The sequence below is a fragment of the Rhinolophus hipposideros genome (assembly GCF_964194185.1).
Source record: "Rhinolophus hipposideros genome assembly, chromosome: 16".
NCBI classification, from domain to species: domain Eukaryota; kingdom Metazoa; phylum Chordata; class Mammalia; order Chiroptera; family Rhinolophidae; genus Rhinolophus; species Rhinolophus hipposideros.
Genome location: NC_138062.1, coordinates 23282408 through 23309393, shown reverse-complemented (window position 1 = coordinate 23309393; position 26986 = coordinate 23282408). Strand labels below are relative to the sequence as shown.

Genomic DNA, 26986 nt, shown 5'->3' with positions numbered 1-26986 from the left:
GGGCCCAGCATGTGCTTACTCTTATATTTGGTAACACAGTGAAGTTCCTTGAGAAGAAATGAAAATATATATATATATATATATATATATATATGTACATATATATATATATACATATATATATATATATATTTATGGCATTTCTCGTCAAACCTCAGCTGATGCTATGTAATTGATAAGTTAAACAAGTTGGATTTAATACGAGATCCAGAAGTAAAGCAAATAAGGACAGGCTTAAGATACATTGAGCCTTTCATTTTTTCCCCCATTGAGTGTAGCAGATCACAGAGATGGAAGTTGTACACGTCAAAGTTGTTGAGATTAGCCCACCTTTCCTTTGCACAGTGCAGGAAAGTGTAAGTATAGCATCGCCAGGTGGGAAAGAAGCAGCGCATAAACCCTTAGAATGAACTCCACCTCAGCGACTCCTCTCATGGTGTCTAAGTTGAGGTTGTTTTAATCACTTTGACCTTCTAGGTCCAATCTGTTCTTCCCAAGAACTTCTTTGTCCTCCAGGGTTGCCCCCTACTCTGTTTCTGCTGCTGCTTTCTTACCAAGCGCGCTAAGTGGCTTCAGCTCAATCCCTTGGAGTAGGAGACGAATTCAGGAAGTCTCCCTTTTGTTCTGCTCACCTTCAGAAGTCAGACTGACTCATAGCACACACTGGGTGTCACGGTGACGTGTTGCTTACACTTCCAATCTATTACCTTGGTGCCACCATTTGTTCTGCATTATCCTGCTTCTACATAAGCCCTTTGACAAGTAGAAAGAGAGAAAACAACAGATGCTAGAATAAAACAGAAAAAAGGGCATCTTTGTTTCACAAGGTTGTATGCAGTGCTACAGCGTCCACATTAAAAGAAAATTAGTTGTACTTTTTAGAGCAGCTTGAGGTTTACAGCTGAATCGAGTGGGAATTACAGAGTTCCCGTATATTCCTTGGTACATACCCTGTACCCCTTTTGTTTCCCTATATAACCTCTTGCATTAGTGTATAGTGTGGTACGTTTGTTATAATTGATTAACTGGAATTGATGCCGTATTATTAACTAAAGTTCAGAGTTTACATTAGGGGTCACTGTTTGTGTTGTACGTTTTACGGGCTTTGACAAATATATAAGGACATGTATCCACCATTACAGTGTCATAGAATAGTTTCCCTGCCCTGAATGTCCCTGTGCCCCACCTATTCATCCCAATCCCTCCCTCCCCCACTAGCTTCTACATTTTATTTAGGCAAAATCCATTCCTTTCTTCTACTTCTCAAGAAAGAATGTTTTTCTTATTTTTTGACTTTTCATTTATTACACAAATATTGCTAAAAATAGTGGAAATAAAAAAATGGGGGGAAGTCATCTTCCTCCCTAATAAGTAAATGGTTCTTGTTTGGCCCTATTTTTTCCAGCCTGCATCTTTATGAATAAAACCTTTATCCACAATTATACATCGCTGTGTGGCATGAGCCCTGTGTTGTGCCTTTTTCACTCGTCGCTGCTTCGTAAGCTTGGAGAGCAGCAGGTTGGTGTTTAGAGCTGTGGTTTACACTTGAGCAAAGACTAGTTCCTAGGAAACAGAGGGAGTTGATATTGTAAGATGTTAGAAAACGATTGCAAGTAACATGGCTTCTAAACACAGAAGCTTTTCTATCGATGATAAGCTTTCTTTCTTAGTAAACCAAATACTTCAGAATCAGGCCCTGTCTCCTTTCTGCCTAGGTTTATTCCCGAACCCAACCTGCCTCCCCTGCTGCTCTACGATTCAGCATCCCTGCCGGCCGGTGCAGACCCACAGCAAGTGATCAATATTGACCAAATCCAGGAGCGGCTCCCTGAGCTCCCCAGCGTGACCCGGGACAAGCTCATTCAGCAGTATGGGATGCTGCCGGAACACAGCCTCACCTTACTGGTAGGCATTAATTGGAGGCTCAGGAAACCCAGCTCAGCAGCTGAGGTACCGCTGTACAGTGGGCTCTGCGTGGAGGAGGCAGATTGCCTCAGTTGTACGATAGGTGCTTTTGAAAAGAACAAGGCGTGATAAACTTCGCTCACTACCCTTATTGGTAAATGGTCCTCATAAAACCGGAAGCAGAATCTCATTTCTTCTGTGTAGAAATGAATGGTTGCTCGCAGCCTTTGTGGAGGCTTCTTGAAGATGGTCTAAATGTTATGGATGAGTGTTTTCCCATGTGTCTGCAGGACAAAAGAAAATCCATGTATAGGATTTCTAGCAGTATTGAACCATGACGGGGTCTGGCAGGAAGTTAGGTTCTCAAAAGCCAGCCAATTGTTTTACTAATTGTGGAAGAAAATATTTATTCCACACAAAATACTGAACACTGACCCAAAGTATCAGCCCTGTTAGGCTTGAGAATGCATCTGAAGGGAGCATTAGAGAATCTGACACCAGTGAGATCTGCACAGGGATTGTTCCATCTTTCTCAGAGCTGCTCGGGGCTTTGCAGCTTTCTTTGTCATGGTAACATTACAGTAATCCGGCATCAGTGAGTGGAGCGTTTTTTGTCACAGTTGTCTGCTCCTTGTCTGTTGGCGAGGAAGTAGAACGTTTTGCTGCTCCATCCTTCAGGGACTAGGTATCGCCACACTGATTTTTTGTAGCAGCAGAATCTATAGAAACTGGATTTTTGCATTTTAATTGACCAACAACGACTACATGAGGGTGTTAGGATGTACAACAAGTTTGTATGTAAATTTATACAGTTCAATGACAGCAACCCAGCCTTTTCTGGTACAAGGTAGGCAATCAGATGTTTGTTGAATGAATGATTTTTCTCTTTATCGTCTATAAATCAGCTAATTTGAGAAGGATCCAGAGAGTTCCATCTGAAAAGTCCCCTTTTCCTACCAAGAATGAGTAGGCATGATCAGTTATTTCCTCATACTTTAGGCAGAGTTGATCACTGTCTCCTATGGGCTGTCGGCATAGCTTATTCCTACCTCTGTGACACTTACATCTCTGTATTTTAATTACTTATCAGTGTATCTTGTTCAGCGCCTTGAAGGCAAGGACCGGTTCATCCTCTTCCCGTTACTCGGCACAGTGAGCACAACGGCAGTGCCGAAAGCCAGAACTGGGACTGGACGAGTCAGTCAGTCAGCGTCTCGCACAGAATACCTCTTAACCGGTGGTTTTCCTACGTTGATGTAACAAAACCAAGTTTTGGTCTTACACATCTTCCCCGCCATCTTGATCACTTGAATTTCCAGCCCACTTGACATAAACTCCAGAATAAATACTAAGTGCTAAATTCCAGTCCTGCGTTTTGTGCCATAGCGGCCAGATTCTCCAGGGCAGCGGAGGACAGGGACCAAGGCCACCCAGCCAAAAGGAATTAGCTTCCACTCTCCACTTGGCATTCTTCCAGCTGGACAAAGGCCGCTGTTGCAGGTGGTGGATAGTGAACCCGGGTTTCTTGGCCATTTCTTTGCCCAAGACTGTGATTTCTGAGAAGTATACATGCACCAAATAGAATGTTAAGTTCTTTTTGTATATCATCTTTCTTAAGATACATGAAAGGAATTTTCTGAATCTCCTCTCAAGAATCTGGCCTTTCCTCTTCGAGGCACTGTCTGAAAGTAGATGTTCCCGTCAGAGAGCATCCCTGTAGGACTGTCACACTCAGCCTCTGATGACAAGCATGTGGTGGGGGGAGCATCTGCCTCTCTTACCTGCTGCACGTAAGTTCTCTGAGGGCAGGGACATTGGCACATTTGTGTTGGTGTCCCAGGCTCCACTCATGTGTCCTGACAGTGCCAGAACCGAGAGGCCCTGAATAAACGTTTGCTGAGGAGCGGCAAATGAGTGAGTTTATGTTTCCCCCCTTAGGAGACGTGCCTTCGGTCTATTCAGTTCAATACTTTTATTAGCATCTCCTATGTAGCATGTACTGAGACAGGGACAAAGTTTTGGTTGTTTTGTTTTTTGTTTTTAAAAGAGATGTTTTCTTTGCTTTCAAAGAGCTAATTTATATACACACACAACAGACACCACAGCTGACCAGCCCTGGGGCAGATTACAGTAGATGAATGTAAAATGCAGGAGGGGGGCCCAGAGGAGGTCGTGATTGCCGTGATTAGGACAAGGGGGAAACATCAAGAAGAAGGTGATTTTTGAGCCATTTTTGAAGGGGCTCATTTTTTGATACCTTACAAATATGCCTATTTGTGTAGCCTGAAGATAATGAATTAGGTGATTAGGTTTGTTTTTGTTTTTTTGAGGGCTAGTGCTTGAAATATCCAAGATGAGTGATAAGAGAACACGCTAGGAATGGGAAGAGAATGATTCAGACAAATTGTTTTCCTGAAATTAGGCATCCTGAGCTCTTTATGACTGTGTCATCATTGGAAGCTGAGTTACTCATAACATACCCGAAAATATGTTCGTATTTTTTCCTGCCTTCATCAGAAACACAACAGATTGCTGAGAAGGGCAGATGCACAAGTTTAATGAACCATCTTTCAATTTAAAGCGTGCCCAGGAGTATTCATTAAATAAATAGCAGTGGTGGAGGTGTGCTTTGCAGAGCGTCAGCTCCATGCTCTGTGCCTTTCATTGCTTATTAAATTAAGCATTCAGCACATACCCACCCCACGCACATGCCTGCCCCACAAGTGGTAACTTCAGAATTTAACTCGAGTCTTTAGTTTATCTTGTTTTATTGTGTGGTAAGCACTGAATTACTTACTGTTAATATGCTGGATATTCACCGAGAGCGCTAGTGTTATATCTTAGCATTCACCATGATGTCTGGCACATAGTAGGCACTCAGTGAATATTTGTTCAGTGACCAGAGGATGGATGAGCGTGTGCGTGGCATTTCTATGACCAGTACTCAGGAAAGTCCGGGAGAAGTAGTGTTCCTGATAAAAGCATCCCTGTTTCCAAAGGTCACACACATAAACCACCCTTTTGACACCAAGCAAATAGTGGAATGATGCCTGTGTCACTGAACTCTGGGTGAAAAGACCTGGATTGCCACTTCAGCGACGCCACATACCCCAACCAGATGCCAGTCAGGTGGTCTCTCTGACTCATCTTCCAAACTGGTTTCATTCAATCCAATCTACATTCTGATTTTCTCTCTTAAACCCTCCTGCTAATCCCCTCCCAACAGAAACCTGTATTACTTTTTTCTTCCTCCGGCCCCTCAAACAGTGTCTTGCCCCACCTGAAACTTCAACCTAATTAGCCAACCTTGCTTCTCTCTATTATGTCAGATTGCCTTGACGTCGCACCTCATTTGTAAGGATTAAAGAATAGCAATGTGGAAGCTGAGATCTAGCTATTAGGAAAATGAGAGATTCTAGTGGCATTCCAAGTCCTTCTCTGAGTCGATGTATCCAAGAGTAATTATTAGAATGATCGAGATTATGTGCATGTGCATTTTTCTTAGCAAACGATCCCAGAGTGATGTCTTTGGGGCATCGCTTTCTAAACTTGGCCTCATCTGACTCAGTGAATGCAAACAAATGGTAGTCCTTTGCTGCCTAAGCAGCACAGAAAGAGGCCACCCACTCACAGCCTGCTCTGCAGTTTAATCTGTCCTCCAACCACCCTCTGAGGCACATGCGCGTGTTGTTCTACCCGTTTTACAAGTGAGGAGACAACCTCTGCGGTTGAGTATAGGACGTTAAGTAAGGAACTTCCCGAAGCCTATGGGGTAGCCAGGGTCAGACCAGGCTGACTTCAGGGCCAGGTTCTTCATTTCCAAACTACTTTGCTGTCTTGGATTCCTTAATAGAGAAAGTGCAGTTTCTACTTTTGTTAACATTAATTACTGCTTTCCAAGTCCCACCAATGCTTTGTGAAGCAGAGCCACAGAACATCAGTTCATTTAAAACTTCTGACCACGCTTCTTGGTTTTTAAGATGCCAGACTGCCTTATAAATAAACGGAAAGTGCTATCCACTAAATTTAGTGAAAATCAGTCAATGCCAAAGAAAAACAGAAATGATGTCCATTTTCCAAGTAGAAAATATAAGTCCGAGAAAAGAAGTGTAAGCTCTTCTCTGCACCTTTATTTATTTTGTTTCTTAAGCTTATGCCTTGGGTACTTGGCTGCTTCAGACTGAATTACTGAGACGGGTCTCCACATAGGGCAGAGTGTGTGAGGTTTGTGGGAAGATTACGCCTGGTGCCTCACGTCGTGCCACTTGGCACGTGGTAGGCACCTGGTAAGGAACAGATATGAGGTCACAGGGGGACTGGCCGCGTGTGAAGTCAGTAGGCCGGAAGATTTCAGTCTCATCTGTCACAGGAGGTTCCAGTGGAGGAATGGTATAGCTTCCCCCACTAAGCATTTCTTGAGGGCCTGCTGTACTCGCCATGTGCCCTGTGCTGATGTCCTCTGTCCCATGTAAGAACTTGATCTTTTCTGTGTTGCTTTTCACTCTCTGAGGTAGCCCTACCTCGGGGGAGTGGCTTAAAACACTGACTAAGAGACAGATACCCTTGATTCCAGATCTTGCCTCTGCCACATAGGAGCTGAGAGGGCTTTGCAGAGTCTGCTGGAGTTGTTGCTCTCCCCAGCTTAGAGAAGAAGGGGATGAGCTGCATACCCCAGAGATGATAGCAGAATCTTCACTGCGTCTAAACAAAAAATGTCTAAATATAGCCAAGTAGACCCCCCAAGAAAATGCTGCTCACACACTGAGAGCCAGGCAAGGCAGAATGTTAAGAAAAGTCCGGCATGGCCCCAGTGAGGCTCTAGGAGGACGTGGTGGTCACCATCCAGATCCGGGACCTGTGCTGCCATTTTTTCTGTCTGTCTTTGTCTGCAACTTCAAGATGTATAGTTGTCTTTAAACAACTTCATTTCCCCCAGCTGGTTATTCCCCATTTAAAGTCATAATCCTTTGTTTCTGACATCATAGAAAAGGTTAAGGTGTCTCCCAGGGACAAAAGAAACAGAAAAGATATCATGACTATGGTTGTTAAATGGATTTTTTTTTCCAAGAGATTTGCTTTAGGTCTTTATTAAGCTTGAAATGGCCTGGTTTTCTTTCTGGATGAATTGCCTATAAAATAATTTCCCTTGATAAATATCTGTATATCCCGTTGGCAGCACTGCTCTAAAGCTAATAGTTTGGAAAAGCATCTGAAACCATATTGACTGGTTTTAGACCGCCCTGACTGACTGCGGAGCGAAGTACTCACCCTCTAACTGCTACTGAAGGAAAATCTACTTAGTCAACATCGTCACTCACCATAGCTCAGCACCACGCCACTTTCGAAAGAGATTTTATTCTTCGTTTTATAATCACCCCGTGCTTGCCAGCTTAAGGATGTTAGCCTGTACACTGGAAAAATAACCAATATTTTGTTCTGGTAAAATTGAATTTAAAAAAGTGCATCTTCTAACTCTACTCCTGTAAAACCAACAGTTCATGTATTTCAGACGTAAGTGAAAAAGGCCCTTCGGAGATGAAGACTCTCTGGGCCCAGAGCCCCTCAGGGACCTGCCCACTGGGGTTAAAGTGCAGGAAAGATTAAAAGGTCCCGAGTGTCCAGCCTTGGGGACTCTCAGGGGCTCTGCCCCTAACCCATTCTGAAACCTGATTTCCTGTTTGTACAACCATTTCCTTTTGAGGACAGTTAACAGAAGGCTGGTGTTGAGTGACACAGGTTCCCTCCATGTTGGACCCATCGGACAACAGTGTTTTTAAGGACATCGATTGAAATGTGATTATAATCAGAATTGTTTCTAGACAGCATGCTTTTTGTGTCCCATTCTTGCCGATAGAGTCATCTAATTATGCCTGTCTGCTGTCAACTTTTATTACCTGAGTTATTTGGATTTGGATTATCCAAGGGCAAGTCTTATTCTCAAATTGGTTTTCCTCAACAACTCTCGTAGAGTTAATGCAGCTCAGAGAATGTACACTCATTTTCACATTAGGCTTTGCTGGAAACAGCACAAGTGAAATTGTTGGGACCAGAGTTGCTCAGATTTTAAGGACTCCCAAGCTCTGATGGGAACATGTCCCAGGGATGCAAATTGTGGAGACCAAAATAGGACTATAGACCTCTCTAGTTATATGTTCCTCGAAACAGACTAAAGGGTATGTCCTTGGTTTTTCTGGGTCAATTTCAGAGATTCTACAGATCCCTGTATTTTTCTTTTATCTTTTTTTTCTTTTAGTTTCAGGTGTACAAAACAATGTAATAGTTAGACATTTATACCCCTCACAAAGTGATAACTCCCCTCCCCCAATCCACCACCCCTCTGACCTCGTATATAGCTGTTACAGTTCCACTGACTCTATTCCCTATGCTGTATTCCACATCCTGTGACTAGATATATATCGAATTATATTTGACATTAAGTATTATTCAGCTTCAGCTTCAGGTGTGCACTGCAGTGGTCAGGCATCTACCACCATGAGGTGGTCTCCCTAATACGACATATGCCCATCTGACACTCTACAAAATCTTTACAACATTATTGATTATATTCCCCCAACTGTGTTTCATATCCCTGTGGCAATGTTGTGGTTACCGATTGTGCTTTCTAATCCCCTCACCTTCTCCCTTTTCCCCAACCCCCTCCCATTTACCAACCCTCAGTTTTCCCTCTATGTTTCTGAGACTATTTCTGTTTAGTTTGCTCATTTATTCAGTTCTTTAGATTCCACATATAAGTGAGATCATATGGTATTTGTCTCTCTCCGTCTGACTTATTTCACTTAGCATAATGTTCTTTAGGTCCATCCATATAGTTGCAATCGTAAGATTTCAGTCTTTTTTATGGCTGAGTAATACTCCATTGTATAAATGTACCACATTTATTCAAGTAGTAAAAGCCTAATCCAGTCTTCTACTGATGGGCATTTCAGTTGTTTCCACATCTTGGCTATTGTGAATAGCACTGCAATAAACATAGGGGTGCATATATTTTTTCAAATTAGTGTTATGGATTTCTCTGGATAGATACATAAGAGTGGAATTGCTGGGTTATAAGGTAGTTCCATTTTCAGATTTCTGAGATACTGTTTTCCATAGAGGCTGCACCAATTTGCAATCCCACCAACAGTGCACAAGGGTTTCCTTTTCTCCACATCCGCACCAGCACTTGTTGTTTGTTGATTTATTGATGATAGCCATTTTGACTGAGGTGAGGTGGTATCTCATTGTGGTTTTTATTTGCATTTTTCTGATGGTTAGTGAGGTTGAGCATTTCTTCATGTCTGTTTGCCATCTGTATGTCCTTTTTAGAACAATGTCTCTTCATGTCCTCTGCTCATTTTTTAATTGGGTTGTTTGTTTTTTTGGAGTTGAGTGAGTTTTTTATAAATTTTGGAAATTAACCCCTTATCAGATGTATCATTGACAAATATCTTCTCCCATTCAGTGGGTTGCCTTTTTGTTTTATTGATAGTTTCCTTTGCTGTGAAAAAACTTTTTAGTTTGACGTAATGCTACATGTTTATTTTTTCTTACTTCCCTTGCCCGAGGGGATATATCAGTAAAAATATTACTAAGGGTAATGTCTGCAAATTTACTTCCTATATTTTCTTCTAGGAGTTTTATGGTTTCAAATCTTACATTTAAGTCTTTAATCCATTTTGAATTTATTCTTGTATATGGCGTAAGGAGGTGGTCCAGCTTCATTTTTTTGCATGTGTCTGTCCAGGTTTCCCAGCACCATTTATTGAATAGACTGTCTTTACCCCAGTGTGTATTCTTGCTTCCATTGTTGTAGATTAAATAACCATATAGGTATGGATTTATTTCTGGGCTCTCGATTCTGTTACATTGATCTATGTGTCTGTTTTTATGCCAGTACCATGCTGTTTTGATTACTGTAGCCTTGTAATATGATTTGATGTCAGGTCAGATCCCTGTATTCTTGAAAGTGACAATGGTGGTGCAGGATTCTGGCTTCCTCATGATACACGAGTACTTACATGGAGAGTGGTGTCTCTTATGATGGCCTCGCAGCGCCAATTGATTACCTTTTGTTTTTCCCCACTGAAGACTCCTCTGGATGAGTCATGTGTGTGTGTGTGTGTGTGTGTGTGTGTGTGTGTGTATCTATATATCCTATCTATATTATAAATATACGTATATATAATATGTATATATGTATATATAATATAGATATGGGTGATATAGATATATAGAGAGAGAAAGCACCAAAAAAATGTATACACATTTTAAGGAAGGAAAAAACTGTATTAAAATTACACTGATGGTAACCACTTTGAGTACCTCTTGTAATTGCAAAAGTCAAACATGACTTGTATTCATGTTTTATTATCAGTATATATTGAGTAGTACCATTTTAACATAGTTTTTTCCTTTCTTAAAATGTGTATGCATTTTTTGGCACCCTCTATAGTCGTGTGTGTGTGTGTGTGTGTGTGTGTGTGTGTGTGTGTGTGTGTGTGTATAACTATAGATATACTTATATATCTGTATTTAACTTTTTTTTTCTCTTTTCTCATACTGAAAGATTTCCACAGACACTTCTCGTTTCCATGAAAAGCAGATGGAGGACTCATTCACAGCACAGATTCAATCCCTGCCCCACTGAACCATCCACTCCTTAATCTGGCCATAACTTCTGCTTTCTGCCCTAGACCCACCACTCTCTTGGGCCCCCTTAGCTGATTTCCATTTCCATCCCAACACTAGCATTTGGTGTTATTTCTGGGGCCATATTTCATAAAGTCGGTAGATCTGTGTTTTGTTTTTCTCACTTTGTAGGAATGACCAAATTCACAGGAATAATGAGGGACCACCAGAGCCCCCCTTGATAGGCACATGCTGGGCCTTCTTACAGAGTGTCCAGACATGCTCAGTGGGTTCTCACCCCCACATCCCTGCCACTGCAGGTGGGTGTATTTCCAGTTTGTACCTCCACAAAATGACACATCATGACATGTGAGAGCCTTGCCCAGTTGAGCCACTGTCATTCAGCCCACAGATGCAGGGTCCCTGTACAATCAGCTGCTCCCACCACAGGCATGACCTGCCCGATGAGCTATCAACCCACATACGAGTTACCCACATTAGACGAGTTAGAGTACAATGAAATACAGTACGCTTAATGCCCAAACTATAGGAGCTGTAATGGGATTTACTTTGTATTGCCAGAAGGCATTTCAGAATTGGGCAGTGTGTTGGTTTGGGCGTTCTCAATGCAACTTCTCTGAGGAGAGAGTATGGAGGGGATTCAGAAGAGAGGTGGGAGGCAGGGGAGCCATTGTCTTCCTCCCCGACCTGGGAACAGTTGTGTCCAGGCCACAGCATTGCGTGCCACGTGGCCTAGTATACACTGGCAAAGGCAGGAAGTGAACTTGCCATCTTCTCCTAATTTCTAAGCTAATTGCTGAGAGCCTTTGCAACATTTTTAGTATGTTACACACCTCTAAACAGCTGGCAGGTCTCAAATAAAATAATGGACACGGTGGGAAAGGGCATTCTTTTGATGAACAAGTTGCTTCCCGTCGTGCCTGGCCCTAGTAAGTGCTGTCTCGGTTCCCAAGGAGGCAGGGACATGACCTTTCCTTCATCAGAGGCAGCAAAACACGGAGGTTCAGAGTGTAGACCGCAGTGGTTCAAATCCTAGCTCTCCTGCTTTCTTGCTGTGCCCTCACGCAAGTTAGCACCCCGCTGCCCTCGTCTGTAAAAGAGACTTCCAGTACCTGCCTCAGAGGGTCAGTGCTGGAATTAAATGAGTTAATGTAGACAAAGCCCTTAGAACCGTGCTCGACACCTATTATTGCTGTTAAAACGTACTGTTATTATTAATATCCGTGTCATTAGCAGCAGCAGCAGGAGCCTTGTGCCGCTCCCCACAGGGCTGCCTGCGGATCTCTGTGTCTCGCAGATATTCTGGAAATATTCTTGAGAGCCTTTGGACGAGTCCAGATTGCTAACCTAGGGTCGCTGTGCTGCCAGCTCACTCCCTGCCACATAACCAGCTGTTCTCAACTCGTACTTCGTGGGCTTTTTCTTCCCCGAATGTGCCACTCGGCAGCTGTCTCTCTCAGGTTTCATTCTACTTCTAAATATAGTCCAGCTAATTTCTGCCCTGCCATCAGATTCAGTGGGTGTGTGACTTAGACGGAACAAGAATGGCAGTTGAGAAATCAGCCTCCATTCTCTACTAACAGGATTGTCTTCCGACGTTTTATCATGTCTGAAGGCAGACTGCGCAAGACAGCTTTGGGGCACATTGCTTCCAGGGCCCAGTGAAAGGGTAAACCGGGGTTCCTTCCCCTGAGCGGGCAGTGAAGGCCCCTGCCTTGCCTCACAGCAGCATTGGCTGGCTGACAGATCCATTAGCAGGGGAGGGTTCCCGTCAGCGTCTACAAGGCTGGCCTGGCATTGGCTCTGGGTGTACTTGAATGCTTTGGGAAATTTCATTAAAATGTGAACAGGATGCTTCCTGGTCCTAGAGCCGTAAAGACTGTCTGGTATTATCCAGAAGACAGGGCCAGTTGTCCCTGCTGCTTTAGCTATCTCTGAAGGAACAATTAGAGTTACACTTGGCCGGGAGACTTGACGCGCTGTGTGGCTGACGTTCAGCTCTGTCTGATGGAGGGTAGATTAGTGCTGAGTCCAGTGCTCGCTCGTTGCCTTTGAGAAGGGCGTTAAGGGTCCCCTAATGCCATGGCCTTTCTGCGTCGCTCTTAATACGGTTTCTATGGAAGGGAATGACTGGCCCACTGTTTCCCTTAGAAATCCAGAAGGCCACACTGCCCCGTTCATCAGGGATTTCTGAGATCTGCGCCAAGCATAATTGGCCTTTGCCGATCTCACAGAAAAACTAAGACGACCTTACCTAGAATGCTGTGTGTTTTTTTCCTGAAAAGCGGGCTTCTGATCTAAAGAGTCGGAGCGGGCACCTATGTGTCACTTTTTATTGATCTCTTGTTCTCTGGGTGGCAGCAGCTCAGCTTCCATCAGCTCCGCTACCTGTCGCTCACCCCATCAGAATCACTGATTTTCACGTCTGCCTCAGACTGTGTACTGAAATCATGGATCCCCCAGTGGAGCACAGTTCCAGCTTGCAGAGGCTTCATCACAGCACTGACATGAAAAGACAAACAGAAATCTGACTTGCCATGTTATCCATCCAATAAAAAAGCCACCCAAGGGGAGAGGAATAGATATTCATCACGTCTCAGAAACTCAGCCAAGCCTGTGCGTTTTAAGTGCAGTATTTCTAGGTGGACTTAGAAAACCTTTTCTTGGCAAAGCAGAGTTCTCCTCCTGACAGCTCTTTTCAGCAGTGGGCCAGCCTGTCTGGGTTAGGACAAAGGGAGCTCTACCCGTCTGATTTGGTCCGATAGCGGGTTTTCTACTTCCCCAGTGGTTTGCACAGCACTGGGGGGTCGGAATACGTTTCCATGAGTTAAGCAGACCGTCTTCTGTACACTGCCTGCATTTGCCTTTTTCTGCAGTCGAGCGTTGGCTGCTGAGGTGGCCTTTGCCCTGGTTTAGCATGAGCAGAATAATAGCATTGGCTTGAAAAGAGATTCAAGCGATGATTATGGGATTATTCAGTTGGCTTGTCACCAGAGCATTTCTCTGTTGAAAGAGGCGTGTAGATTTTTTTTATTATTAAGGAATTTCTACCTTAGCAACTGTGTGCCTATAAGTGTGTTATAGCGTCTGCAAAAGCCAAATTTTCAGAGAACTTTTTGTTACTATATCTTGTTTCTTCCTAGTATCTGATTTTTCCAGAAAGTTCTTTTGTTTAATGAAGGTTCTCTGAAAGGGCCAAGGGTGAGAGCCTTACTTGCAGTATAAAGCTAACAAGGAATATCTCAAGGAAAAGTGTAGTTTGACTTGAATTTCAGCAGTTGGGGAAATCTACCTACTGTAAATGTGTCCCCTCTGTATTTGGAAACTTCAGCCTCCCCTGTGTGAGTAGAACATATCTTTATTTTTCTTACCGAAAAACAAGGGGTGAAAAGGATTCTTCCTGGTCATAGAGCTATAAAGACCACATGTCTTGGTTCTGTCAAATCGATCTGAGCTGGCAGTTAGTGACTTGGATTTTCTCTTATGCGTAATTGTGGCAATTTTAATAGTTTAATGGTGAACATGGTATGATAAAGAGTGTTCCCATGTGATTTAAAACAAATACACATGGTGAGTGGATTCCACCCCACTGATATTTACCAAGCAGCTGCCATGGTCTAGCACTGATTTAGCTCTAATTACAGCATGAACAGGACAGCGTGGCCCCTAACTCACAGAGCTGACGGTCCAGAGGGGGAGAAATGGTGGCGTCTTCTTCAAACAAGGCCCATTGGTGAGCCACCCCAGCTGATGGTTTTCACGAGGCAAGATGAGAGGCAGGGTCAGCTGGGCCCAGGTTGGTTCAGACGCCAGGAAGCACCCTTTGCTGATTCCGGGGTCTGCGTGGGTCACAGGCACCCAAGTTCTTCCTTTTGGGAGGATGTGAAGATGAACATGGTTCCAATCCACTTTCGATTTTTCAGAGGTGAAATATTGTGTTTGTTCCCTCTAGATTTGCTTCTCTTACCTTCTTATTCTAGCAATCACTAGGACTTCCAGCAGAGGACAGGCTGGAAAGAGACAGGATGGTAAACTGAGGACGAACATTGTGGGCCTGAGGTTAAAGGGTGCAGGGTACGCAAGGGTGACACTGAGGGAGGGTGGGCGAGTCTGGGGGATGGCAGATTTCTCCATCCTCTGCTCCCTGAAGTCAGGGCTCTGAAATGTGTTCCTTCCTTTGAGAAAATGCTACATAAATACATGGTGACAGTAGCAGAGGAACATTCGCTATTTACCAGAAGTGATCAGGATTTGCTGGTGACATCTCTGTGTTCAGGAAAGAACGAGACAGTATCTCAGAGGAGGCAGAGGGTGGCAGTTTGATTTGCCTTCAAAATGCTGATCTTTCATTTTTTTGGAGGTTTTATACAATTTTTTTCTTTCTTTACAGAATGAAGTTGGCCTACTGGAGTTCTTCCAAAATGTGATAAAAGAAACTAGGGCAGAGCCCAAAAAAGTGACTAGTTGGGTCCTCAACACTTTTCTGGGTTTTTTAAAGCAACAGAACCTTGCTGTCAGTGAGAGGTGAGTGGGGCTGGGGATTTCTTCTTCCTTTGTAATGGACTCTGTCCAAAAGCAGCTGAAACAGGGCAGGGCTGGTGTGATGCTTTCCCTGTTTCCCCTCAGAGTCTCCTGACAAGACACACACGCCTCTGTGAATTCCAAATTCAGAAGCTGTCCTCCATCACATCTGAAAACTCACTTATTTGTTCACATCTCTGACTGTCCGTGCGATCCTTTGCACTGTGCTGGGGCTGGAGGCCTGCCGGGGAATAAGACAAGGAGGTGATAAGTTTGAGGGGGCTACAGACCTACCTATGAGAGAATAGACAGTGTCCTCAGTGTGAGCCTGTTATGCTGGAGGCGAGCACAGGGTGCCGTCAATGTGCAGAAGGGACCTGAACTGAAGCGGGGGCAGGCGCCCGAGCTTTCCTTCAGAAGGTGATGTTAGGGCCAAGTCCTGAAGCGCTAGTGGGAGTTGCCAAGTGGATGGAAGGGCCAGGGGCATTCCAACAAAGGAGGTGATTGTGCGACACACAGAGATAAGCAGGCCAATCAGCTCAGGAACCCAGAAACTCCAGGGTGCTGAGGCGGGCTAGCAGAAGCGGAAGGGAGAAAACTTCAGAGGGGGGCAAAGGCCGCCAGGAGGACTTCGTATGCCTTCCCAGAGCTCTCGGAAGCCATAGATGACAAGCACGTTCCAGTTTCCTTTTGGTGGGATGGGACGGGAGAACAGACTAAAGGCAGGAAGCCCAATTGGGAACCTCACCTAGGAGCATCAGTGGAAAGTGCCCCAGGCCTGAGCGGAGGTGGCAATAGCAGGGCTGAGGTGAGGTGGACCACGGAGAGCAGTGATCTCATATTGGCACAACGTTCCGCTTTCTTGCTTGGACAAGGGAGTGAAATGAAGGGCAATGTTTTTCAGTCTAGTGGAGGTAAAGGAAGAGAAATAAACTGAGAAAGCCAGGGTGAGGTCGGATGCCATGTTCCTTTTTGGACATGCTGGGTTTGAGCTGCCCGTCGGACAGACATCCCCGTCGTGGGGATAACCAACAGGCAGTCAGATAGACGCGGCTACAGCTGACAGATATCTGCGAGGTACAAATCTGAGCATTCTCGTCTGTTCCTTATTCAGCACATGTTAATTTAGACTCTGCTCTGTGCTACGCTTGGGGAAGACCAGTCAACACGACAGACGCAGCCTCTGTTTCCAGAGCTGACAGTCTGGAAGCTGGTGATTACAGAGCAGTGAGTAAGATGCTCTGAGAAGGGACAGTAACAGCTAAGCTAAGACCTGCGCGAAGGTTGCATAGGGTTGGTTAGGCCAAGTCCCAGAGATGAAAAAGTGCAGGCGTCGGCAACGGCACGTGGGGGTCTGGGCACGACTCTTCTGGGAATGCAGGTACAGAACGTGGACTTAGCAGCACAGACATGGTACTGGACGTCGTTGGAGCCGATGAGAACTGTCAGGACACAGCATGAGGAGATGGCTCAGGAAGGCCTGAGATTCTTTAGCCTTGAACTGAGAAGCCTGGGCAGAGAAGAAGCAGAAAACCCAGGAGACTGTTGATGTCACAGAGCCCAAAGACGAGGCGAGTTTCAAGAAGGAAAGGACGAGCAGGCGGTTAAATGAGGGGAGTCGCAGGGGAGACAGGTCAGAGGGACACACAGGCAGGTGGAGGACCCTGGCAAGGTCCCCATCTCAGTGGAGCGGGCTCTTGGTGGGTGTGCCATTGTCTCAGAAGCATCCAAAGCCATGGAGAAGTGAAGTGGAGAAGACAGGCATGAATTGATACATGATTCCCAAAAGCTGTTTGCTCGGAGAAGTTAACTCTGTCCAATGCCCACTTCCTGTTCAGCCTCTTGTGTGCAGTGTATACATGTATGTCATGTATTAATGTGGCCACGTGGAGTCAGCGCTATTCCTTACCTGGCTGCTTGCCAGCACTGACCTTGGATGCGTCCCCTCTCTGACCAGCAGTTTCCTCATTGGAGATGAAAATGACCATACCTGCCTCCAAGGGTTTTTGAGAGGAAAATGCATAGTGCCTGGCACACAGTGAGCCCACGGTGTTAGTTCCCTTCTCTTTGCCATGTTGACATATTAATATGGCCACCCTGTTTCCTGAACTCCTATGGCATCTGTGGCCTTTTCGTCTTTGATTCCCGTCCTCCCAGATTTGACTCTATTCAAAAACTCCAGTCTCTGCACGGAAGCACTGTGGCCATTTAGTGAATGCTGGAGCCATCTGGAAGAGTTTATGGAGGAGATACTACACACCGAAGCCTTAAAAGATGGATAGGATTTGGTGAGGGAGAAAGCTGGGCGACACCACTGGGAGCCAAGGCACGGGAATGACAATGAACCAGCATGTGTTTGGACCAGGGAAGAGCATAACTGGTAGGAACAGGAGATGGAAAGTGGCATAAGAGCACGGTTGACTGTATAATTGCAGTAGAACGGGAGCATGGAGGGTGTGGGTAGTCACAGGGGATTCACGCTGAATCCAGTGAACAGGTGTAGAGCACCACTCCACAGTGTGTGGGGAGACGAACAGGACCCATCTGGCCTCAGGATGTTCTCCGGCTCCTGCAGAGGACTAGACTTCTGCATCAGTATTTCAGCTCCACGCAGAATGGGGTGCTTCTCGTTTTAGAACTCTACATAGTGCAGTGGGAGCAGAGAAGAGGGAGACAATGTTAGCCAGAAGAAGCCAGGAAGGCTCCAAGATATGGTTTGAGCATTTGGAGGAGATATAAATCTGAAAATTTTGAATTTATAGTTTCTGTATTGTTGGCTATGATTCCTGAATTTTAGTCTTGGCAGAGACCTTCAGGATCTCCTGGTTTGGCTCTTTCATTCAGCAGATAAGGAAATTGGGGCCCAAAGAGGTAAGGTGATGGACCTCAGGTTGCACAGCTGCTAGGACTGGAAGCCAAGTCCCCTGACTTTCAGGTCACTTTCTTTATATGTTGGACTGAAATTAGGGGTTTGCTAACAACCATGTTGGTAGCGTCTAAAGGAATTGAGGTTGATAAATTGGCTTGTTGAGTGAACTTGGAACCTGGTATTTACCCAAGCAACTCATAAGCACTAGAATTTTAAGAACCCAAAGGGTACTCAATTCGAAATTATACATTTGACCCTTGGACAACGTGAGTTTGAACTGCATGGGCCCACTCATATGCAGATTTTTTTCAATACTGTAAATGTATTTTCTTTCCCTTATGATTTTCTTAATAAGTTTTTTTTCTCTAGCTTACTTTATATAGAAATATATATGACATACAAAATACGTGTTAATCGACTGTTTATGTTATTGGTAAGGCTTCCATTCAACAATAGGCTGTTAGTAGTTAAGTTTTGGGGGAGTTAAGTTACAGATTTTCAACTGCACAGGGGGTCGGTACCCCTAAACCCCTAACCTCAGCATTGCTCAAGGGTCAACTGCAGTTGGTTGTTCCAAAATCAGGGAAAGAGGAAGCTAAACAACAGCTCTATTTTACAATATATGTTGAACAAGAGCCAAGGGGCTCTCTTCCCACACAGTTCAAAGACCTTTTAGCTGGATACCAGCCTCATCTTGGAACAAACATTAATTAATAAATCACCTCAGCTACTAGGATGCACATTTTCAAAGCTTATAACAGCAGTACTGCAAAGCTAGCAATAGTCTTATGATGACACCTGGCAAGGAACACTCTAGAGATCAAGTTGGCAGGAACTAATTGCAAATCAGCATTCATCTTTAAAGACCTCAAAAGACTGGTGTTTAAAGGGTCTAACCAGAAAAGCTCTGTTGAACTTGGCTTTTTAATTATTTTGAGTATATTGCTTTGAAAGTTGTGTTTTTGTTAGTATTAATAACAGGTTTGATTTAGTTACGAAAATGGAAATTACAGATTCTTTGACCAAGGAATCTGGTAAAATCGTGGATGTTCAACTGTCCAGTTGTGCCATCCAGTTGAGTACCCTGCACTTCCAGGTCAGCTATGGCAGCGTAGTTTCCGGAGGCTCTAGGAAACCAGGGGAGGCTTTTGAGCCAAGAAGAGACCGATAGTGACAGGCAGATTCGCCCCACAATGTGACACGGGGGATGGCATCCAAGAATGGCGCTGCAGGAGTTGGGAGCCTAGTGGAGGTCATTGTGGCAGGCCTGATTTTATATAGCCTGTGAGCTAAGACTGGTTATTACCTCTTAAATAGACTAAAACAAAGAAGAATACGTGACAGACCGTGTGTGGCCCACAAAGCCTTAAATATTTACTATCCGGGGCTTCCTAGAAGTTTGCCAACTCCTGGTTTAGGACATGTTGTTTGGGTGAGATGGGACCTCTTGAGAGGCAGTTGAATGTAGTGGGTGGAGAGAACTGGACCCTGAAGAAGCAGTGGTAGTCGGGAACCCATGTGCTTTCCTCCTTCACCCGACTGAGGTCGAGGCAGGGAACCACAGAAAGGAGCACCAAGGCTACTCATCCTTAGCAGACAGGAGGTAGAAGAGGGATAGTCAAGAAGGAGGAGGAAAAGGGGTCTAAATGTAGCTCAGAAGTCAGGGTGCAACAGGATTGGGAAAGCTGTTATGTTTGGCAACAAGTGAGGGGAGGTGGTAATTTGAGAAAACAGCTTCTGTGGAAGGAGAGGGTTAGAATCCAAACACCATGTGCTTCCGAGGGTGAGCAACTGCTCCTGTCGCTAGATGTTTATTGGTAACATCAGGTGCGCAGTCAGGAAGAAGCCAGGGACTGCGAGATCACTGGCAGGCATTTTCTACGCAAGGGAAGAAGTGAGCACTTGTGCAGGTGTGGGGTTAAGGCCACAGAGAGCAGATAGAAACATCGGAGCTTTAGGAGCTGAGCGTGACGAGGTTAAGAGCTTGGGTCGAGGTGGGGTTTGATGCAAGAGGAGGGGGACACCATAGAAAATTCTGCATCTTGCATCAGCTGATGTCCTGACGAAGTGGGAGGTGAGATATGTGCCGGGAAGGGGAGTGGGAAGGAGGGTTTCTAGAACAGTTGCTTCGGTGGGGGCACCAGGTACGGGCCAGGACATTAGCAAAATGAACGACAGGATTATTGATCAAAAAGAGCGACCTGGATGTCCAAACCATGGTGTCTCCTCCAGGAGCTTCTGTGTCCCATGTTAACAGAAACAGACAAGATGGACTTTGGGCCTGCATGAGCTTGGCGATTGAGCTGGGCAGCACATTTTTAGGTTACAGCTTGGTGGGAGCCGGGGTTGGGGGGTGTGGTAGTAGAAGTGTCAAGGTATCAGCTCCCACAACCCAAGCTGGAGATGGAGTTGTGATCCTAAAGGACCTCTAGTGGACGGGATGAAGAGGGGAGATTTGGAAGATCCAGTTTCCCCTCCTACGTAGATAGGCTGGCTTTGGGATTAGAGACAAGCGCACAAAGCACAAGCCTTCGATGTCAGATAATTCTTTAGTGGAGACACATTCACTGTCCAGAAACCAGCATTGTCTGACAGCAGCAAATTAGTAACTTGTGCTTCTGCTGCCATTATGTTCCAAATCTGATTGTCTATTTGATGAGTGGGGTCTTTCAGGGTCAGAGTGACAGATACTGATCTTTGTCATCATCTTGCTCCACGTTCGCCCTGGCGTATCTGGAATTGCTATATGCAGTTTACCAGATACCCGTTAGGGGCAAGACATCTGTGCCACATGTTACTGACCTACTATGTGTCAAGCACTGTGGGTACAGAGAGGGGACTGAGAAATCCCAAGTGCTGATAGGTCAGTGCAGATACTTTATAGTGTAAACTTATGACCTCACTAATGAATTAAGGTCATTGGATGAAAAGCAAAGTATTTTTAGCTATGTTGTGTTCTATTTCTGTCCTTCTCTGTCCCAACATCCCTGATATAATTGACTCATAGGAGAGTGGGGACCCTTTTTTTTCCCCCTGCATGTTCTAGAAATCCAGTTCAACCTCAGTGCTGATTATGGTTCTACACAGTCTGCACTCTAATTGGCCATTGTGATTCCTAGGATTGTAGAACATCCCAGAAACCTGCATCTTTAATACAACCTGATTGTGTATCACTTGTCAGTAAGGATGGGGTCGGGGGGCTGGAAAAAGGCTATCAGTTTATTTCCCAGCCCTCTGCCCCCTTCTGGTTGAGATTTAATCAGGGTGCTTTACAGATGTTCCAAATACCAAATTAATAACACCAGACACTCTCCACACCTAATTTCCACTTGGAAGTACCTTTATCCATATGTACTTGGGGATAAACAGACACTGAGGATGATGGTCTGCCCTGCGTGTCAGCTGTTTTGAAAGAACAACCCTAATGAGGTTTCACTGTACTTGAATCACTACCGTAAGTCATACCTGGTTAACTCGCACTCAGTTGGTTTGAAATTCATAGAAATTGGCAGCGGCTAAATAGTTTATTATCTGAGCTTACAGAGAAATTAATAGTGAATGATGGCAACGGAGACTTAAACAGGAGGTGTTTTCAAATGACGTTAAGCATTTCAGAAGCTTTCATTTACATAGACAGGCTAATTTGCTATTTATAAGTCTTTCCTATCTGTTTAAAACTAGTGCCCCAATGACCTCAGGTAGACAGCATTTCATAGCCTAGTTGTTCTGTGTGTTTGGAAGCAGCAAACCATATATTTGAAAAGAAATACATAGTCTGTGATTCAGTTTTGTCTTTTCACTAATCTAGGCCTTCACTCCCTCTTCTACCTCTGAATGGGAATGAATGACACTTTATGTGTTTGTTTGCTCCTTGGCCTTTTGTATCACTGAATCTTGGCAAATAAGTCCCGTCCTAGAAGTTAGATCATGAATTCTGGGTCCTTGTGTGTCCAAAACGCAGCTGTGAGCCTGCAGGAGCGAGCAGTCTGTGGAGAGGCCCAGGAGGACAGTTACAGACGTGGTGGGTAGTCACTGCGCTCCCTTGAAGAAAAGCCCTCACAATGAAAAAGAATTTAGATTTGCACAAAAAACACTCAAAAAAGTGGCTTTGTTAGCTGTTTTGTTTGAAGTAATTTTTAGGCTGATCTTTTAGTTAAAAATATTTAATTACTGGGTGTTTTTTTTCTTTTCATGGTTCATAAATTTTGCAACCACCTCCTTTTTTTGACTAATTAAACTGAGCAGTTGTCTGTTGCTACAACTTCTGCCAAACAGCTGTTATTGTTGGGTGGTAAAACAAAGAGAAACAACACTCATCACAAAAATTTGCTATATTCTAAAATACAAAATAAATAGGAGAGAGCCCAATTGGCCTGTTGTTTTCATTGCTGGATGGGGGTTTAAATATTTAAACCTACAAAATCAGTTGCTCTGATTCTGAATAACTAAGTGGATACCCTGACAATGGGAAATGTATATTCCTTTTCTCTCCTTTTCGGGCTGCTAGTCCTGTCACACCTTCTGCACTGGCTGAGCTTCTCAACCTACTGGACAGGAAAACCATCTCTTCATCTGCAGCAAAACAGGTATGTCCACACTTCGTAAAGCTTCTGACTGTTCGGCTATCCCAGGAAACGTTTTATGTGAAATCAAATGCCATCACTAAGTGAATTTCATAATGGAAGTGGTAAATGTTTGTAACTGTTATTTTTATACTGAGAGGTAGGAACATTTTATTTAGCAGATAAAATAAAAGTCAGTATGTGCTACGCAGGTGACTTGCTTCTCATCTTTGCTAACCAGGGAGAAGAGTTACGTTTCCCAAATATTTGTCTATGTGAAAGGCTGGGCCCTGCAGCTAGTGGGGGCCTCAGACTGCGCACACGTCCCCTGTACCCTGGATGTTAGAGGAATACAAATGTTTATGACAGTGCTCAGCGGTAGCAGAAAGATTAGATGGCCTGAGGGTAGAAATAAACCTACACACGCACACAAGAGCAGGTGAATCCTAGCGTTTGAAATGAGGAGGGGAAATCTTCCCCTTCCCACTCATCTTGCCCCATCAAAAATGGAGGGGGGAAAAAACCCTAATGCAGTGAATAGGTTCAGTAGGAAGAAATGGAAAATGGTGGAAGATGCTGACAGCTGGGTTCATACAGCAATAGAGACAATTTGGGATTCTAAACAAACTTCCAGCATGTTAAAAGGAGGTGGGGTGAATCCTGGCTTCTGTGAGGCAACCAGAGTGAAACCAAAGTCTGATTAGAAAGGTGTGAACTGTGTGCTGGTAAGGAAATCTCCCTCTAGATCATTGCCTTGAGGGTTTTGCGGCATTTTTCTGCTTTGTTCTCTGTTTTTAAGAAAATCACATACTGATTTTTCTGGTGAAAAAAAAAATGGTATTTGTGTTTTTTTTTTTAATAAGGAACCCATCCTTCTACTGGTATATATTCATGGAAAGGTGCCAGGAATGGTGTTCAACCAATATTAATAGTAATTATTTCAAGGTGGTAGAATTTGAAAAATCTTTATATTTTTCTACATTACTTAAACCGTTTTATTTACCATAGCTTTATATGTAGTTTGAAATCGGGGAGTGTGCTGCCTCCAGCTTTGTACTTTTTTCTTAGGATCGCTTTGGTTGTTCAGGGTCTTTGGTGGTTCCATACAAATTTTCGGATTTTTTTTTTTGTTTTCTGTGAAAAAAATGCCATTGGGATTTTAATAGGGGTTGCAATGAATCTGTAGATTGCTTGAAGTATAGACATTTTAACAGCTAATTCTTCCAATTCATGAACATGGAATATCTTCCCATTTCTTTGCATCTTCAATTTTCAATATCATCTTGTAGTTTCCAGTGTTGAGGTCTTTCACCTCCTTTGTTAAGTTGACTCCTATGTATTTTATTTTTGTTGCTGTTGTAAAAGGGATTTTTTTTCTTCATTTCTCTTTCTGATAGTTCATTGTTAGTATATACAAATGCAACAATTTTTGTATATTGATTTTGTATCCTTCAATTTTACTGTATTTATTATTTCTAATAGCTTTTTTTGGTAGAGTATTGGGGGTTTTCTACATATGAAGTCGTGTCACCCACAAATATTGCCAGTTTTACTTCTTTCTTTCCAATGTGGATGCCTTACATTTCTTTTTCTTACCAATTGCTCTGGCTAAGACTTCCAGTACTATGTGAATAAAAGTGACAAGAATGGGTTTCCTGGTCTTGTTCGTGATCTTATAGGAGAAACTTTCAGTTTTTCACCTTCGAATATGAGATTGGCTGTGGTTTGTCATATATGGGCTTTATTATGTTGAAGTACTTATCCTTCCAAACCCATTTTGAGAGTTTTCATCATAAATGGATGTTGTATCATGTCAGGTGCTTTTAATGCATCTATTGAGATTATCGTGATTTGTATCCTTCGCTTTGTGAGTGTGGTATGTATCATGCTGGTTGATTTAAAGGTGTTGAACTATCCTTGCATCCCTGGAATGAATCCCACGTGACCATGGTATATGATCCTTTTAGTGTATTGTTGTATTCAATTTGCTAGTATCTTGTTGAGGATTTTTGCATCTATGTCCAACAGAGATACTGGCCTGTAGTTTTCTTTTTTTGTGATGTCTTTGCCTGCTTTTGGTATCAGGGTAATGTTGGTCTTATAAAATGAGTTAGGAAGCATTAGCATTCCATCCTCTTCAATTTTTTGAAAGGCTTTGAAAAGGATAGGTATTAAATCTTCTTTGAATGTTTGGCAGAATTCACCAGTGAAGCTACCTGGTCCTGGACTTTTTTGGGGGGGAGGTTTTTGATAACTGTTTCAATTTCCTTACTATTGATTGGTCTATTCGGGTTTTCTAATTCTTCATGATTCAGGAAGGTTGTATGCTTTGAGAATTTGTCCGTTTTCTAAGTTGTCCAATTTGGTGGCATATAGCCTTTCATAGTATTCTTTTATAATCCTTAGTATTTCTGTGGTATCCATTGTAATTTCTCTTTCATTTATGATTTTATTTATTTGAGTATTCTCTCTTTTTTTCTTTAGTAAATCTAGCTAAAGCTTTGTCAATTTTGTTTATCTTTTCAAAGAACCAGCAGTTCATTTCATTAATTTTTTTCTATTTTCTTTTCATTCTCTACTTTCACTCTGATTATTATTTCTTTCCTTCTACTGACTTTGGGCTTTGTTGGTTTTCTTTTTCTAGTTCCTTAAGGTCGAATGTTAGATTGTTTGAGATTTTTCTGTGTCTGAGATAGGCCTGTATAGCTATAAAGGCCCCCTTAGTACTGCTTTTGCTTCATCCCAAAGATTTTGGCATGTTGTATATTCACTTTCATTTGTCTCTATGTATCTTTTTATTTCTTCTTTTATTTCTTCATTAACCCAGTAGTTGTTCAATAGCATGTTGTTTAATCTCCACATATTTGTGGTTTTTCCAGCTTTCTTTTTATAGTTGATTTCTAGTTTTCATACTGTTGTGGTCAGAAAAGATGCTTGATATGACTTCAGTCTTCTTAAATGTATTGAGACTTGTCTTGCACCCCAACATATGGTCTATCCTCAGACTGTTCCATGTGCACTTGAAAAGAATGTGAATTCTGTGTCTTTGGGATTGAAAGCTCTATAAATATCTATGAAGTCTATCAGGTCTAATGTGTCATTTAAGGCCGATGTTTCCTTTTTAATTTTGTCTAGATGATTTTTCCATTGGTAAAGTGGAATGTTAAAGTCTCCTACTATTATTGTATTCTTGTCTGTTTCTCCATTTGGGTCTGTTAACAATTGCTTTATATATTTTGGTGTTCTTACGTGGGTGCATATGTGTTAATAATTGTTATGTCTTCTAGATGGATTGTCCCCTTTATCATTACAAAATGTCCATCTTTGTCTTGTTACCTTTTTTGTCTTGAAACCTATTTTGTCTGATATAATTACGGCCACGCCTGCTTTTCTCTGGATACCGTCTGCTTGGAGTATCATCTTCTACCCCTTCACTTTGAGCCTCTGTTTATCTTTGAGCTGAGATCGTTCTCCTGAAGGCAGCATATAATAGTTGGTTCTTATTTTTTAATCCATCCAGCTATTCTGTGCCTTTTGATTGGTGAGTTCAGTCCATTTACATTCAGGATAATTATTGATATATAAGGACATACTATTTTATCTTTTGTTTTCCGATTGCCCTGTATCTCCATTTTTTCTCTTATATTTCTGTCTGCTATTTTAGTTTGGTGGTTTTCTATGATGTTTTTCTCCATTTCCTCTTTTTTTATGTTTCATTCTCAGCTCTGGAAATTTGTTTTGTGGTTACCATGAGGTTTGTTAAAATGTCTCATAGATAAAATAGTCCTTTTAGATAAAATAGTCCTTTTTCTTCTGATAACATTTTCATTTGCTTATACAAGTTCTGTCCTTTTCCTCTTCCCCCCTTTTATGTTGTGTGTTCATTACCAACTTGCAGTAGCTATAGTTAATTTTTAATGCTTTTTCCCTTTAACCTTTATGTTATAATTGTTTAACACCGCATTCTGAATTAGAGTTGCAAATTTCTGCCTCTGTCTGTCACCTTACTTAAAGCTTTCTGTACTTTTTGTATTTTGTTTCAGGCAGAAGCTCAACATTTCTTGTAATGCAGGTCTTGTGGTGGTAAAATCCCTTTGTTTGTTTGTCTGGGGAAGCCTTCATTGCTCCTCCATATTTAAAGGATAACTTTGCTGGATATATTATTATTGGTTGCTGGTTTCTGTCTTTCAATATTTTAAATATATCATTTCATTGTCTCATCAGATTTGTGGAGAAATCTGATGATAATCTGATGGGGTTTCCTTTGTAGCTTACTGTCTTTTTTTCCTCTGGTTTCCTTAAGAATTATCATTATTTTTTGACAATTTTAATATCATATCATGTGTCTTGGAGAATTTCTTTTTGCTTTGAGATAATTAGGTATTCTATTCATTTCTTGTACTTGAATGCCCAGTTCCTTCCCTAGGTTTGGGAAGTTCTCCTCAATTATTTCTTGGAATAAGCTCTGTTTCCTTCTCTC

The 26986-nt window shown here is 42.9% G+C and overlaps 1 protein-coding gene across 1 annotated transcript in view; it reads left to right on the top strand.

Moving 5' to 3' along the window:
• The window catches only part of GATB (glutamyl-tRNA amidotransferase subunit B), an 85477-nt gene that overhangs the window by 45266 nt on the left and 13225 nt on the right, over positions 1-26986 (top strand). The window contains exons 9-11 of the mRNA XM_081076753.1: positions 1716-1905; positions 14945-15078; positions 22452-22530. Of these exons, the coding sequence (XP_080932879.1) occupies positions 1716-1905; positions 14945-15078; positions 22452-22530 (403 nt within the window). The remainder of the gene's footprint in view (positions 1-1715; positions 1906-14944; positions 15079-22451; positions 22531-26986) is intronic.